The sequence below is a fragment of the Chaetodon auriga genome, chromosome 15 (genome assembly GCF_051107435.1).
Source record: "Chaetodon auriga isolate fChaAug3 chromosome 15, fChaAug3.hap1, whole genome shotgun sequence".
NCBI lineage: Eukaryota > Metazoa > Chordata > Actinopteri > Chaetodontiformes > Chaetodontidae > Chaetodon > Chaetodon auriga.
Window position 1 is genome coordinate 18005781 of NC_135088.1, and position 16275 is coordinate 18022055.

The 16275-nt window shown below is 41.8% G+C and overlaps 1 protein-coding gene across 2 annotated transcripts; it reads left to right on the forward strand.

The window, feature by feature from the left end:
• Positions 1-1363: 1363 nt before the first annotated feature.
• On the forward strand, positions 1364-16210 carry esrra (estrogen-related receptor alpha). Of its 2 annotated transcripts, XM_076750110.1 has the most exons (8): positions 1364-1652; positions 3456-3552; positions 8737-9120; positions 9270-9386; positions 9519-9632; positions 10332-10499; positions 10996-11265; positions 12833-16210. In XM_076750110.1, exons 3-8 carry the CDS (start codon positions 8742-8744, stop codon positions 13084-13086), a joined length of 1302 nt encoding a protein of 433 aa, XP_076606225.1. In that variant the 5' UTR covers positions 1364-1652; positions 3456-3552; positions 8737-8741; the 3' UTR covers positions 13087-16210. The 2 variants fall into 2 exon arrangements, with proteins under 2 accessions (XP_076606225.1, XP_076606226.1); XM_076750111.1 differs by lacking the exons at positions 1364-1652; positions 3456-3552 and adding an exon at positions 4418-4577.
• The last annotated feature ends 65 nt before the right edge of the window (positions 16211-16275 follow it).

A 16275-nucleotide genomic window follows, 5' to 3' on the forward strand; every position in this document is an offset into this window, starting at 1 on the left:
GCACTTCTGACACCGCGAGGGGAACGCGAGTGTGGCATTAGCGCTTATTGGTTTAAACGGAGCAGAGCAGCGTTTATTGGGATGTAATTACAACCAGATAATGCGGGAGTCTTTGGGGAGATACTCCCTGATCCAAAGTACACCGGCTGCTCCAACAATTTCTTTTCATCTCGTTTTTTAATTCCTTCTTTTTTTGTGAATTTGGTGAACAAGGTTGTCGACTCCTCTGTGGCAACTTGTCTCCTCTGGTGCCAGCTGTTACTGGAGAGCTCAGGGCTGCCTCGAGAAGCGACAGGCTTCAGAAAAATGGTTTTATTGCTGTTATCGGCTACATTAAACATAAATAACACACACAAGAGATCTCTGAGACATGCTTGAGGATATCGTTTTATTGAAAACGCGTTTGGCAAACTGGATTGCAGGCTACTCGCTATTCCTAGATTATTCCCTTTCTTATCCCATAGATCTCCTGATCCCTCTTCCTTGGCCCCTGTCCAGATCGTGTAGCGGTGGAGTGAGCCGGGTCAGTGTCACAAGACCGACGGCATGACTATATTTTCCATAGATGCGCTGTAGGTGACATGCAGTCTGTTCTTTCGACTCTTTCTGCAGTTCCTATAGCTTGTGGCATGATTGCAATAAGAATATTCTCATAACAGCCATTCTATTGTTGACCCGCATGGTATTTTGTGTTAAAAATACCACAAGAGACCTACCACGAGGACAAAGTGTACAATAAGGCCAGTGGAAACTTATATTTAAACTAGTATTGAAATGTCATAATCATTTTAATCATTTTTCAGTTTCATTGTGGGGAAATTAGCTGCTGCAAAGGCATCTCCAGATTGTGTCAAGTGGCACAACGGATTTTTAGACATAGATCTGAAACTAAGTCTCTCTCAGCAGCGGGACTAAATAAATATGGACTACATTAGCATTAACGTAGACTGGGTCATATTTGTTTCACGAGTTGCAGGCCCTTGGTATAATGCCGATGACGCTGTTGGAAGGTGCGTACGGACGTAACGGAGACACAGCGGACGCAAATTGGGCAGAGGGAGGAGAAAAGACACGGGATAGAGACTACGTCACTGAGCCACGTTAAGCTAGCGAGAAAAAGCTAGGAGGAAACCGGAAGTTACTCCGTTTGAGCAGGATAAATAAAACTGTGAATTGTGTTCGTTTCAGGAATATTAGCGCGTTATATGATTCTGGGCAGCATGTTGCATATTCAGGCAGTAAAGGATAGCTTTCTCATCTTAGACCTCGGTCCGTTTTGGGACACAGTCTGGCTCGAGGAAAGCTAGAGGCGAAAACGTTTTATTCTGAAACTTTTTTTCACCGGACATTCGGTGCTCCTTGTGAGGTCTTGACGCTGAGTCCAACTACCTCGGTTGTGGCAGCCGAAGACGAGAATTTATAACACCAGTGTACGGAACCGAACAGGCGGATAAGACGCGGTGTCGCCGGTCGTTGTTATCGCCGTGTTGCACGGTAGCGTAATGCGATGTGAGAAAGCTTACGAAGCTTGGACAGCGCCGCTTAACCGGTTAGACCGACAGTGGACTTGCCAGCCGCAAAGACTTGACTGACTTCAGATTAAAAAAAACAAAAAAAAAACCCACAACCCTGCGATGTTTGTGCATTTCCCAGTAAGTAACTGTCCTTACCCTACACTGCAGAGATAGAGCACCCAGTGGCTTCAGGCTGTTATTAATCTTTTATTATTATTATTATTATTATCTTACTGTTAATCTGTTTGGAGATATCAGCTGTCTGAGCGGAGCCTGATGTGCATGCACGATTCGCCAGGCAGAGCTAAGTTCGCGTGGCCACGTTATTGAGGGTAGGGGGCACGAGCTGCTGAATAAATATTTAGTACATATTGTGTAATTATTTGCAGTACAGGCTTTGCGTCCCGGTTCCTCGACACTCATAAACTACCTCCTGACTAATTCACACGGACGTACATGCAGTGAGGTTCTAACAGCAAATGCTCTGATCGCCGATATCCCCCTCAAAATGTCTTAATGAACGGGATGCATGGTCACTTATTGAGTTAATCAAGAATGCAGGGCCATGGTTGAATACGATGCAGAGGATAAATGTCTCTGTACGGCTCACAGCATGTCCTCCTCACTTAAAAGGCGAGTCCTGCAACACCTCGCACTTCTTCAACTGTACACACTTCAGCTTTATTATTATTACTCTTTTTTGTGTAGCCTGTTTGAACCCCCCTGAGTTATTCTGCGTTTCGTCTTAACACACTGAACTATGCACGACACCGAGCCTGTTGGACCGGGATTGAGGTCACTGATCTTAAGGTATAATCCACTATGGCAATTAACCTTTCACCGGTCCGAGATCAGTAGGCAAGGTCACCCCTGGGTGCTGTTCTCGCCGTCTCCACAGTGCGCCGCATTTAAAACCTTCAAACGGAGTTTTATACAGTCGGTGAGGTGCATTATCAGTGTCAAAGACAGCCGATGTCCCCTAACAAAACTATGAAAAGACACCTCTAAAACCATTAAAGACAAAGGAAGCACTGGTTTATGAGCCACCTACTTTGATTTTATAGATTTCTAAGTAAAAAGTGGATTGAGAAACAACATTTAGCGCGCAGAATTATTTGAGTTCATGCCAATTACTATTTTCCCCGATTGTCTGCTATGATTAAAATCTAAATCTACATTGTTTTATTCAAAGGATGGTCTTTTTTCTTCAATGTCCCTTTAAAAAAAAAGAAAGGTGACAGTTCTGAGCACTTCCAAAGAACATGAATAAAGCATCATAGTTTGTTTCCACATGTTACAGCCTTGTTGCCCAAGTTTAAAGTTGCTTGGGGGGGAAAAAAAAGAGTTCCTTCTATGCTGCAATTTGGCTTTTATTGTTGTCTATTTTTTGTACAAAGCCTGAGTCATATTTGCTGTATGGAGAGTAATTGTAATGCTTTATTTGTTTATTCCTGTTTATTAAAACTGGTCTCTTTAATTATTTACAGAGAGTTATCACCAAACTTCAGCTTATGACTTTGCATGAGTGAGAGACAAGGTGTTGGCTTTACTCTGTCTGTCCTTCAAGCATTCCTGTGACTGTGACCTTTGGAGTGTGTCACGCAGCGCAAGGGGGAGGGTTACTCGAGCAACGTGCACAAACCTGGATAGATACAGTGGAATATGCGTCTTGGGAAGCAAAAGTACAAGTATATGTGCGATCAACCACAGAGGAAACAAAGCTGTTGTCAGTGTACATGTGAAGATTGCTACTGCTGTTATTGCTAAGATCCTTTTAATGAAGAAGTATGCACAGCTAGCTCTCAGACATCATGGTTATTATGAGGCTGGGCAACATGTCGGATTGTGACCGTTAAAATTACAAATGGCAGGTGGGAACATGAAAAATGGCTCTGCTTTAAATTCTGTGATGGCACTCAAAAACCTTTGCTTACTTTGCAGGTGTCCTGAGAACTGCACACTTCAACCAACAGCAATAGCACTTCATTGCGCTGCCACCAGGACACCCAGATATATAGGCTTCAAACTCAGCAAACAGGTAATCTCTTTTCACATCACTTTTTATGCAGATGAAATATTACGCTATGCCTCCACAAGAATTGTGCCTGCCATTTGTGTTATATAGCCTCCCCTGCCTCACAGTGCCTCCTTTTAAGGCTGTGATGGACTTTTAGCTGGCAATGTTAACGTCTCCTTCAGAAAATACTCAAGGGGTATGTTGAGAAATACAGGTACAAAACAACAGAAAATGATTTTGATGGTGTTGGATTCTCATTTCACACCCAAAATATGACAGGTGTCAATCTGTTCAAACCAGGCATCTCAGAAGGCCCATAGAAAGGGTGGGCTGTGATTGCCCTGCGAACCTAAAAAAAGATGCATGACAGACAAGTGGTGCATGGAGAGGGGCGAGGATAAGTCATATAAATCGATGTGTGGACGTCCAAAATCCAGAGTGAGGAGAAAGGAGCAGTGGAGGTATCAGTCTGAGGCAAATTCTGTTTTTGAGATGCTGTGTGCTGCAGTTTCTGTTGAGCAGAATCAAAATCTGTGCTTCACACAACGTAAAGACACATGTGGACATTCCTGGTGATACACAAAACAAATAGAAAGCTCATTTATGACCTTGCCATCATCTTCTAATAGACCCATAGCTCAAAAGTAGGACTGAACATCTTTTCTTCAGTGTCCCCTCTCAGCAGCCTTTTGTGATGGCCCTCCATCATATGAGCAGTTTTTTGTTCCAAACTCCACATTTTGAACGTGTAAAGTTAGTATGTGACAGTCCAGCCTTTAAATAAACGTCTACTAACATTTAGCAGTTAAAATAATGATGAAACCTGCTTTTGTCGGAGTGCTTCTGGACCTAATGTGTTTTAGCGCCACTGTATCCGTCCATCTCCCAGCTGTTAGAGAGAGCCGATCGTAGCCCGGCCCATCTCAACACACAGCCCACACGAGCTAGCAAGCGCTGGCGGTCTGGAAACCAATTTTTCCGTCAAGCGTGTGCCATGATATCACACCGTGTAGAGACCGAAGTGCTGTACTAGTCACCGGTATCAGGTAAGATGCAGTCTAGTCCGGGTTAGAGTGACAAAAATAAACCTCGGCCCCAAGAGGAGAGAGCTGGTCAGTCAGGATTAACGCTAGCTACTGCTAGCGTACTTAGCTAAAGTAGCTAACCTACAGTTATCATAATGTGTCCGCTGTTGTTGAAGCTAATGCTAACGCTACTCAAAACATGCTGGTACGTACGTTTACAGTACACACTTCTATGGCGAGTTTAATAGATAACAAAGCACTTGAGCCCACCTCAGCTGCTTTTGCGCACTGTGTAATCTGCTTTAATCAAGGTAACAGTAACCATATCTCGGTAGCTATTATCACCTGCTTTTTAACATTTTCTTTACTGAAACCCGTGTTCCTCATTTGCCGAAACAGATGTGGAACTGGCGAGCGGTGCACATGATACATGAGAGGGATAGTTGCTGGTCTGTAGAGTAAAACCGAGTCACATTGCTTATTATCTGGGCTCATTTACTAGTCCTAATGTTATTGGCTGATCCATTCACTGGGCTCGTAAACTCAGTGCAAGTAAGCTAAACTTTAAACAGGCTAGGTTTGCTCTGACCCCCTCGTTGTCTGCCAAACAGTGCTGCGCGTCCAGAGGGGGCAAACTCCAAAGAAAGTGTGGACTGCCAGCTACTACAGCAGTGGATTATCTGCTGTTGAACTAAATATGATAAAGGCATACTTGGTTTGCAATTAATAATATCTGGAGCAAGTCATACGTTCCTTGCCTAGTGTCTTGAACCCAGGAAGTGAGGTAAAAAATCACAACCTTACTTCTCTGTATTGCCTATTGTGTTTATGTAAAGCACACACAAAAAACTGAGAAAATTCCAGGAAATGACTTCATCAAAGCATTAATGCAATGATGGCCAACTCAATTTAGATGCGTTTTCCTTACAGTTGTGTCCTATAAATTCACGGTGAATTGTATCTGGATGTAAAGTTGTCAGTGCAGGTTTGATCATTGTATATGCCTATAAATGAGTAATTTCTAACACATATTCACAGTCCTGCACATTGACATAAACAAACAGCAGAGGTCAAGACAAGAAACTTATTGATCATGTGCCATAAACGCAGATTGTTGACTATTTTTGAAATCAGGATGATAGTCAACATGTGTTTAGAGACTGCATGTGAGTGCCTGTTTTCATTTAGTTGTAGTGAACTTTTCACACAAAATAAACAGTTCTCAATTAATTAGACAGTATCCCATTCCACTGTGTACAGAACCTAAAACAGCATGCAATGTTGTCACTGTGCATGAGGACTGACCATAAGTGAGGCATTTTAAACATTGCAACACTTTGTAAATATACAGCCTGCAAGTGCATTAACAGCCCAACTGATAAATGAGGAAAAATGGTTGGTAATTGCAGCTGATTGTCAATATGTGCACACGAGAAAACCACAAGTCACTTTCAGGTCTTAGCTGGATTGAGGCTACTTAGGCTGCAGAGATCTCATCTTATCGTCCTCACACAGCGATCTATTAAGTTGGAACAAGAGCAAAATCGTTCAAGTAAGCCTCTGCGTTCGTGTATCCATTGATGAGTTAAAGCCGAGAGACAGACATGGCACACACTACAATTCATGCCCCGGGCTTGTTGATCCCCTTTTCACCCACTTTTCTGATCTCCAAAGTGCTGTTGATAAAGTCAGTTTAACAACAACTGAATCTGCATTTCTGCCATAATTTGCTAAGAAGTCGGTTTCAAACTGTATAATAAACAATTTGTCCTCATTTGGCTATATAGTACACTGACTGGGTCTCATTATAGGGGTGTAATTATGATAGTGGTACACACTTCTGAATGGATTATTACCATAATTTGGGCCGGGTAGAGTCTTGGTCACTTCCCTCACACACATATTCACCCACCGGTTTTACTTGAATGCAAGAAACCCCATGGCACAGATTCCCATTTGGCGTTACTGCATTATGTGTCAAAGAGATCAGACTGCTTTTAGGCTAATTATCTGATTTATAATGGATGCAGTGTATGATCGACTTTAAGAGCCCTGACAGCTGGCTTTAGGAGTAAGTTACTGGAAGGTCATAACTGTACACTTACTTAAGAAATTAAATCTCTTCTTTCATTGTCATAATGTTTTTTGTAATAAGGAGTTGTATTTCTCCCACAGTATACATTTGGCCAGCATTTTAATCAATTCCATTTCATCGTAAAGCCTTCCTGTATTATACTGTCTTTGTTGCAGTTTGTGGCACTCTTGACCTTGGATAATCCGCTCAAACTGAGGAATCTGTAGTATGTGAGAGTGAATGTGTGTGCTGTTATTTTCATGATTTTGAGGAACATTTGTTTGTTGTTGTCGCTCGTAGTGAGACGAAGGAGGAAATTGTAATAGTTTGCTCATAGATTTAAAGGTAAATGTTGGTGATTCTGTCCCCTGCAGTCCTGAAATTGTGCCACAGATGTTATGGTGGCAATATATATTAACCATAATTGTGCACTTACGTCCCCTCTGTGTGCTTGTATTTAGCTTCATAAACACGCATTTGACTTCATCGCAGGCATGAAGTATTTGCCATGCTTATTCCTGTAACGAAATTGAGAACTAGGGACAGCCTTTGGCAGATGAGCAGGTTGCTGCAGTACTCTTACTGCTATACTTGAACATAAGTTATGTGTCTGAATAGGGAAGAGTGGTTACTGTTCATGAACGTAGCAACCTTCATCCAGTCACCTTGGCTATTTTCATGTCTAGAAATGCCACAGAGAAAGACTTCACACTGTGGGGATGATTCGAGGACTGTAATAGTTTTATTTTAGGCATGAAAGGTTCTAGTTTGGTGAATCTAAGGTGTTTTTCATGGCTTAAGAAGCCTAACTGTGGGAAAAAATAGCACAAAAAAAACAACCAAGGGACAAAGTGCTTCTAAGGAACGAGAGTGGGAACAAGCAGGCCTTCTGTGATGTTAACATGCTGATGATGCAAAATCTGGGTGCTCTACACAGTCTGTGTTTCTAGCAGCGAAAATTGACCATAATCTTAATGTGAAGTAACTGCAGGTTGATTGGTTAGTAGCTGCTGGGGCTAGTCTAGAGTAGGTTATTTGGGCTTAAACTGATCTGAGAAGTTGGTCTAAATGATCAGGTGCATTTGGTTTCAACTGGATTAAGGCAACATTTACACTTCAGGTCTTCAGTCCCAGTTCAGAGTTTCTGCTCAGTTCCTTCCTACTCTTTTGTTTACACTAAAAACCATCCCACATGGATAATCTATACCAGCCCCTGGCAATGAGCCAAAAAGTCCATAATTCATAGTTTATCCTTTCTTCAGAATCAGACTGTTTTTCTGCTTCATCCTCTCTACTCCGTGGACCCATCGCTAAACCACTCGGCCCCCAGGCTGGTCATTCACTGGTGCCGTCAGCACTGGCTGGACTTTGCAAAGTAACTCCGGAGTTGTCAGAGAATCACTAAGCTTGTCTGTTAGACACAGAAGGCTTCTTTTGGGTTTATTTTCTTTGTATTAAGTCTCAAACTGAGTATTTTAGTTTGCTTCCTGGGATCCCGAAGGAGGTTTTTTGTTGTGATAAGGACACATTCATTGGTAGTCGAACTGTGGGGTTTGTATTGAGCACTGGCTGCCTCCTTGGCAGAGGTCTGAGAGCATTTTCCAGTTGGATTTTCTGTGGTTTTAGGAGTCTGTTCACACTGATATAGACTCAGAAAAGATAACATTAATTTTGAAAGTGAAAATGGATGGGATAATTAGGCCTAAAGAATATTTTTTTACATTTGAAAGTCCCATAGCCCCCACTGGCCCTTAGACAAATGTAGTGAGGACCCCTGGTGTAAAGGCATGGAGACGACATTTTAGACAGTGATAGGGTCCTGTGGTGGGGCATTACTGGCACTTTTAAACCTTCTCTTTTTGATGGAAGATGCCACAAAGGGATTAAATTAGATGCTTACAAGAGAATTGCAGTGATTGTGATTATGAAAATGCCAATCTGTACTTAGATGCCTGTTTACATATCCATAATCTGACCTGTCCCACATGTGAGCAAAAGTCCAATATTGCTCTTCTTTTACCAGATGGCATAAAGGTATTTTAAAGACAAAGATATGAGGTGAAAGGTTGTTTCCTTTAATAACATCGACCTGTCTTTGTCCTGTAGACATCATGTCTTCCAGGGAGCGTCGGTCAGATGTCTACATTAAGGCAGAACCCAGCAGTCCAGAGGGAGGTGGGGGAGGTCGGACCAGCCCTGGTGGGGCCTCCTCAGACTCCTCTCAAAGTGGAGGTGGAGGAACCAGAGGAGATGGCGCAAAGCGTTACTCCCCACCACTCTACACACCAGCTCTGCGTTGCCACTTCAAAGATGAGGGTGGTGATGGGGCAGATGAGGGCTCCACTGGAAATGGAGCAGGGCGATGCAAGTACGCCCTGAGCACGCTGCCCAAGAGGCTGTGCTTAGTATGTGGAGATGTGGCGTCAGGTTACCATTACGGCGTGGCATCATGTGAGGCCTGCAAAGCATTCTTTAAGAGAACCATCCAAGGTGTGTGTCGTGGTGAAGTTCAAGTATTTACATAGCAGAACAACAGTGAAAAGTTAATGTTTTCCTCTGACACCTTCTGTAATGTTGACCAGTTTTACGTTTGGAGTACTTAAATCATGTTAAATGTTCTGTTCTGTTCTTTCATATAGGTAACATTGAATACAGCTGTCCAGCATCGAATGAGTGTGAGATCACCAAGAGGCGCAGAAAGGCTTGTCAGGCATGCCGCTTCACGAAGTGCCTCAAAGTAGGCATGCTGAAAGAGGGTGAGTGTTCATGCCCTTTTTTTTATGAATATTATATGTGAAAGGTCTTTTGCTCACATTTTAAATATGGTGTATGTTTACTCTGTTTTCCCGACATAAAACATCTAAATTATTTACTTTTCCACAATGTAGGAGTTCGTCTTGACAGGGTCAGAGGTGGAAGGCAGAAGTACAAAAGGCGCCCAGAAGTGGAGAATGCAACATACCAGAGTGCCCCTCTACCACTGACAAAGGAGAGTGAAAAAGGTGGGATCTCTATTCTCGTCAGCTTTTTGTTTTATTACAGGCCATGTGGTGGAATACTATCAAAAAAATCAGTTTGCGCTCATAGAATAACAAGAGACTCAGTAACACAGCCGAGTTTTGGTTAAGCTATATATATGTTAGACTTTCATTAATCTCTGGGAATGGGTTATGCTTTTTTTGTAGCGAAAGGTGTCTTACTGTTGCTAGGCAACATGTTATCAGCAGTCAATTGATTGTGTGCTGGCAAACTGCGTGTAACGACCAACATCAACTGTGTTCAGGCAATTAAAAACACAGTAATCACAGACAAACATCCAAACTTGGGGTCGTCAGCAACAGTTCAGCTGGGAGTGAAATACCGATAACTTCTTTTCTACATCAGTGCTGCTAAACCAAAGTCAGTGTGCTGCTGAGATCTGAATCCAGAGGAAATATGATATGAATAATTGTCCATGAACACCTGATGTTGTGTACATTCATTAGAAGTGTCATATATGTAACTATGTTCAATCTGTGTGTAAGTCTCTTGAACAGAGCTGCTGAAGGATGCAAAATGAATTTCAGTGTAAACTGTTGAATCATAGGGTATCCAGGGAAATTAACTTTGTAAAATGTGACCATCTCCCAGCCACTGACAGATAACGGCTACTTTTATTTGTGCATCATTTTAATCCATTTTGTGTCGATTTGGTGACATAGGTTCCTCCAACATCATCGTGTCACACCTTCTCGTGGCCGAGCCAGAAAAGTTATTTGCCATGCCCGACCCTCTGCAGCCCGACACAGCCCAGCGCACCCTCACCACCCTTTGTGACCTTGCTGACCGTGAGCTGGTCGTCATCATTGGGTGGGCCAAACACATTCCTGGTAAGAGATGCAGAGAGGATAGAATAGGGGAGGCAAGCCAATGATGGCGTAGCAGCCTTGGAAGAAATGTAGGGTACACTATCTCACTTACCAGGAAGAAACTTGCTGTGTCACTCAGGCTATGATTTCTGCATTCTGAATACTGACCATTATAAACGGCCTGTTCTGATGGCTGAACAGCCTAATTTATAGATGCGAGACACTGAATAGATAAAACAAGCTGTCTGGAACAAAACGTACAGTCAAAACAAATGAATTTATTGGTGTGAGTGGTAGGTTAGAGCAGGAGATGCTGGACTTCTGCTGACTTCAGCTGAACTGATGCAGTGCTGAACTGTTACAAGCTGGAGTTGGGTCACCAGCTGCCTTTTTGGCTACTGTAAAGACATGAGACGAGTGCTTGCTGTGCTAGCTGACACCAAAAATGTGAACCTATTGCCAGTTTACCTCCTCTGCATTTAAATTCCACCCTCTCCCTGTCTTTCTTTCCCTGCAGGCTTCCTGTCACTGTCCCTAGCAGACCAGATGTCCGTGCTGCAGTCAGTGTGGCTGGAGGTGCTGGTGCTGGGTGTAGCGTACCGCTCACTCGGCTGCGAGGACGAGGTGGTGTTCGCAGAGGATTTTGTCCTTGATGAGGAAATGTCACGTGTTGCTGGACTGACAGAGCTAAATGCAGCAATTAGTCAACTTGCTCGCCGTTTCCGTGCACTAAATGTGGACCGGGAGGAATTTGTCATGCTAAAAGCCATCGCACTCACTAACTCAGGTACTTACACTTGTGTAGTTGGACATTTATGCACTCAGATTAGACAGGACTCAGTATTTTGGCAAAGCAACAGTAGCGTGAATCTCATGGTGTCAAACCTAATATTATAGAACTTTTAACAGTGGTATAGTTAAAGTTGCAGGTTTTCATCTTTCTTCCCATGATAAGATCACAAGTTATTATCAGATGACTGAAACCTGAAGAAAACGAGTTCCATTAGTTAAACTTCAGAGTTTATTCACATAAGAAACAGAATAACGTAATGTAAACATTTCACTGTATAAACATGCCTTGCTTTAGAATTAAAATGACATATGGAATAACATCTAAATATAAACATTTATCTTTGCAAACATGCTTTATCTGCCTTAACAAATCAAGTTAGCTTGGCGTGGTTGCTGTGTACCTTTTGAGGTGTTGGTAAAGATTTGCTGTTAGATTGATCCATATCGAGTAAAAATGGCCAAAGTTTATCATCGTTAGACATAAATTTTATTATAATCCTTCGTTGAGCCCTAGTTTCCAGTTCATGAGGTACCTTATTGGGTAGATTTCTAAGCTAAAACTTGGACAGACTGTTACAATAATCCTGCAGTTGATCCTCCCTTCATGAAAGTCATGATGTTCAGTTTTTGCTGAAACCGTTTTCGAGGGGTGTTGATTGAACTTTACGGTCGTTCTGGAGGCTGCAGTTTGCGATGCTGCAGAATTGCACTGTGTTATACTGAGAGGTGTTTCTCATATTTATTATACCTTCATTGATACAATCTCAGAATACTGCAATGCACTTCAACAGCACCACAAAGCACAGCCACCAAAATGACCATAAAGTTGAATCGACACCTTTCTAAAAGAGTTTGAACATAAACTATGACCTTCATGAAGGTTGGAATCATTGCATTAGTTTTAGTTAGGTGTACTAAATAAACCTGGAACTACCGTATACTTTCATGTCTTAACACACTAAGAAATATTTGGGGCTTTAAACCTACTATTTGACTGGTGCAATATACATGCATTAGTGTGCTCTACTATTGTGGGACTGTACGTCCTTCCACACGTAAGCAGCTGCTTAATCGATGTAATCAGTCCTGTCTGTTGTCCAGCTTTTTATCTTGATGGGATTATGGGTATGTCCGCAGCCAAAGGTCCATGGCAACAGGAGAAAGATCTTACATTGCCAGTGTTATGTGCAGTGAATGCAACTGCACCAAAAAAAAAAAAAATACAAAAAGTTACATTTCTAATGGTGTTCTAGTCTTTGGCAGGCAGATCTATCACTGCAGAAACATACAGTACAGAGATGGGTTGAATAGTTGTGTTATCAGTCATGACCTTTATGTAGACCTCCCTCAAACATTCACTTAAGATTACTTTCAACAGCACATAATCTAGCATGTCCTGCTTGCGCTACAGACCCACTGTTTGATTTGTAAACAAAGGCTAGCATTAGTTTGTATTTGTAGTAAGTGACTGGGCAACACAGGTTTTCATTCTGTGGCAAAAGCTACGAAAAGTTTAACACCCCACACCCTGCCTTACCATGTGCTCCCCGCTGTTCTCTCAGACTCTGTTTACATCGAGGACATGGAGGCTGTGCAGAAGCTGCGGGACCTCCTCCACCAGGCCCTGCTGGAGCTGGAATGTCAGCGGCGCCCAGATGACCCCCAGCGGGCAGGCCGTCTCCTTTTAACATTGCCTCTCCTCCGACAAACTGCTGGTCGTGCTCTTACCACCTTCTACAGCATCAAGACCCGTGGTGGTGTACCCATGCACAAACTATTCCTGGAGATGCTGGAAGCCATGATGGACTCTCCCTAGAGCAGGAAGCAGCAGATGTAAAGAAGATGCAGAGAGAGACCCAACACAGACCTAGTCTTTAAGAGTGGATGAGTGGTTTGTGAAAAGTGGAAGATTTTATTAGAGAATTAATAATAAGGAAAACGGTCCTTTCTCCCTAGGCTCTGTGAAGAAAGGAAAAGAATATGAGAAAAGAAAAACCTTGTATTTGTGTCCCTAAATGGGAATAGGTTATTTACAGTAAGATGTAACTGCCAAACTTCAGTAAAAGGCTCCGAGAGTGAAAACATACAACACGAATGCCAGAAAACGTCTCAGTTTCAACAGTTTTCATGGCGTGTTCCATCACAGCATCAATCTGCAGTTGCATAACCACTGAAGAACAACATTTAGGTACCCAAGAACAGACTGCAATCATGTGGCTTTTGAACTTTTTTAAAAATAATGCAACATCTGCTCATAAAAGCCATAACAACATATCCAGTGAAAGGCTTGAGGGTCCAGTATACGGTCAGATTGACATGCACATGCAGTGCTTGTATTTACTATAGTTTAGTGTGCCGTTGTAGGCAAATTCATAGGAATTACTTGCAATATGTTAAAAGCAATATAACGACTCGATTATTGTCTGTCACATTTAAAATGTGGATAAAAGGGTGAGACATCTAGCTGTGTGTGTGTATGTCAGTAGTTCTCTGCTCTCAGGACCCCAAGTGTTGATTTTTTTTTTCTTTTTTTTTTTTTTAATTCTAACTTCTAGAAGAGACTGGTTTGGGCCAGGGATGCCAGGTGACTAGATTTAAAAGTCTGGTAAGACAGAAAACCACCAGCACTTCTGGGGTCAGATACTGGAGTTGGGAACCACTGGTGTACATAGTAGGTGCAGGATTCTTTATAAAAGGTTGTGCAATCGATTTGTTGTCCAAGAGACATGCATATGAGGATTGTGTGCTCATAAAATGCTCTACTTGGAAGGTAATATATTCAGTGTTGTATGTAAATCCTATTGGCACACAAAAAACTGGCTTCCATACAAGCAAGCGTGTGCGTTCTGTGTGCAGTCTAAACCAATGAGCTACACTGAGATCAGGGAAGAACACAACTCTTTGACATTAAAGCCAGTGTGGCAAGAACAGTGGGTGGAAAAGAAATGCATATGCCTCATCTGCTTTTTTATACTGTCCTCCTCCACTAGATCTAACCACTATTTTTGACTCCAGCAGCTGTGCTGTCCAGAAATAATGGTCTGACCTGTTTGATTTGTGGTCTAACACTAACCCATATAATCGATAGGTGTCTGATGAGATTTTGCTGCATTTTCTGCAGCAGTGAAGAGCGTTGCATAAAAGATCTCGGTCGTTTCAATGTGAGATCCCTCCTTTGTGTACGTACATCTGTTGAACTTAAACTTGTAAGGGGCCGTGATGGGCTCAGGACAACGAGAAATGCAACATATGCAACATCTTCCTTCTGGATGTTGAAACCTTGTGTAACAGCATCTTGAAAGTCCTACTCATTGTTCAGCAGGTTTGTATACTGATAATAGAAATTATCACCGTAGGAAGCTTCACATGCAATGCAAGGCTGCAGCATCTGATGGCAAAAATCAGATCCGTAAATATATTTAGTGGCCAAACGGCCGTTCATCTTTTAGCCATGTACAGTTCCATTTAAATAAACAGAAACATGCAGTTTATAGTGGAAGATAATAAAGCCAGCAAATGTGATATAAATTCCCCATTCTAATTCTATTTGTGCAGCTTACAGTGTTCAGAAGTTTGTAAAGACTTGAAACTTGCTTTTTCATACATTTTCCTTTCTAGGATTTAAGGGTATTTTATTTACATTGTGACACTGTTGTGGGTTTGGTATTGAAATGAAGCTTTCCATTCAGGATATTATAAATACTAATTGTTTTTTTTTTTTTGTTTTTTTTTTGTTAATGTAAGCAGTGGTGTGTTTTCTGGGGCTAATTGTCATGTTAGGGATCAATTTACATGGCTCTATAGATTTAGCAGCATGGTGAGGCTACAGAGGGCTACCTCAGACGGCAGAGTAAGCCAGATGGCCAAATAACTGTGGAGACAAATGTAATTGTTGATCTTTTGATTTGTCAAGTTGAATATTGGGTTTATTGAATGTCATGCAGTGGCGCAGACACCTGAGATCTTTTTTTCCCCCCTTTGTTTTCATAACCCTAAGGTGTATATGGCTCATTGATCATACGATGCCCCATGGTACAAAGTGTCTTTCACTGGGCGGGCAGGCCTACACTTAGTGTGGTTTCGCAGGAATAATGGTGCAGCTCGGAAACGCTGGAAGTCATTTATGGCGGTTCAGTCTGAAAACAGTTCAACTTGTGACCCCCGGGTGTTCTTTTAGCCTCAGTGTGGAGCAGGGACTGATGTCTCGGACTACAGATTCACCTGTTTGGTGATTCATAGGTTACAACTTACATATTCTTGTTATCTAAAAAAAAAAGTTGTTTGGTCTCTGTTTACTAATTTGTCAAATAGTAAACAGACAAATCTAGATGCCTGGGTGGAATTAGAGCTCTTCATCGTAACTTGGTCATTTACACAAAGGTAGACTTTTCATTAGCATACAACTATGTTTAAGGTACGTCAGGTTTGGGTGAGGGCAAGGTCATTTGCAGTATCACTGTTAAAATTATACAGTCATTTGTAGTTTTATTAAATACGTGCGCATTAATATAAATGAGCAATACAATAAATTACCAAACCTCACACATTTCCTTGTATAGCCACAGTGTACATTTAACATTGCCAGTTATAATGAAGGATAGCAACTAAACGTTATATTATTTAGAAGTTCAAATCAATGTTTGTATTTTGAAAGACTATTTAAATGATTAAATTCTATTTTTTACTCAATTTACCGTTGTTTGTTGACACTGCTTTATTTTTGTGTGTGATATTGGCTGTGAATTTCTGTGTGTAGGCTATTTTTTCTTTTTGTTTGTTTGTTTGTTTCATTTAGATAAAACAGTTTGATGTCCTTGTCTAAACATGTCCGCATAAAAATCACTGTGAAAAAAGTGAGATCTTCCACTGTCTGACGCAACAGGGAGTGGATAATTGTAGGTGCTTTGTGTTGTGTAATAAATGGACACACCACCACCACATATCATTGGTCTCATCTCTCCGTGTATATTTATGTATATGTATGTGTGTGTGTGTGTGTGTGTGT

Coding starts and splice junctions, on each gene's coding strand:
- esrra (XM_076750110.1), top strand. CDS start 8,742: ATGTCTTCCAGGGAGCGTCGGTCAGATGTCTACATTAAGGCAGAACCC. Junction 9,387..9,518: donor AGTAGGCATGCTGAAAGAGG/GTGAGTGTTCAT, acceptor TCCACAATGTAG/GAGTTCGTCTTGACAGGGTC. Junction 10,500..10,995: donor GTGGGCCAAACACATTCCTG/GTAAGAGATGCA, acceptor CTTTCCCTGCAG/GCTTCCTGTCACTGTCCCTA.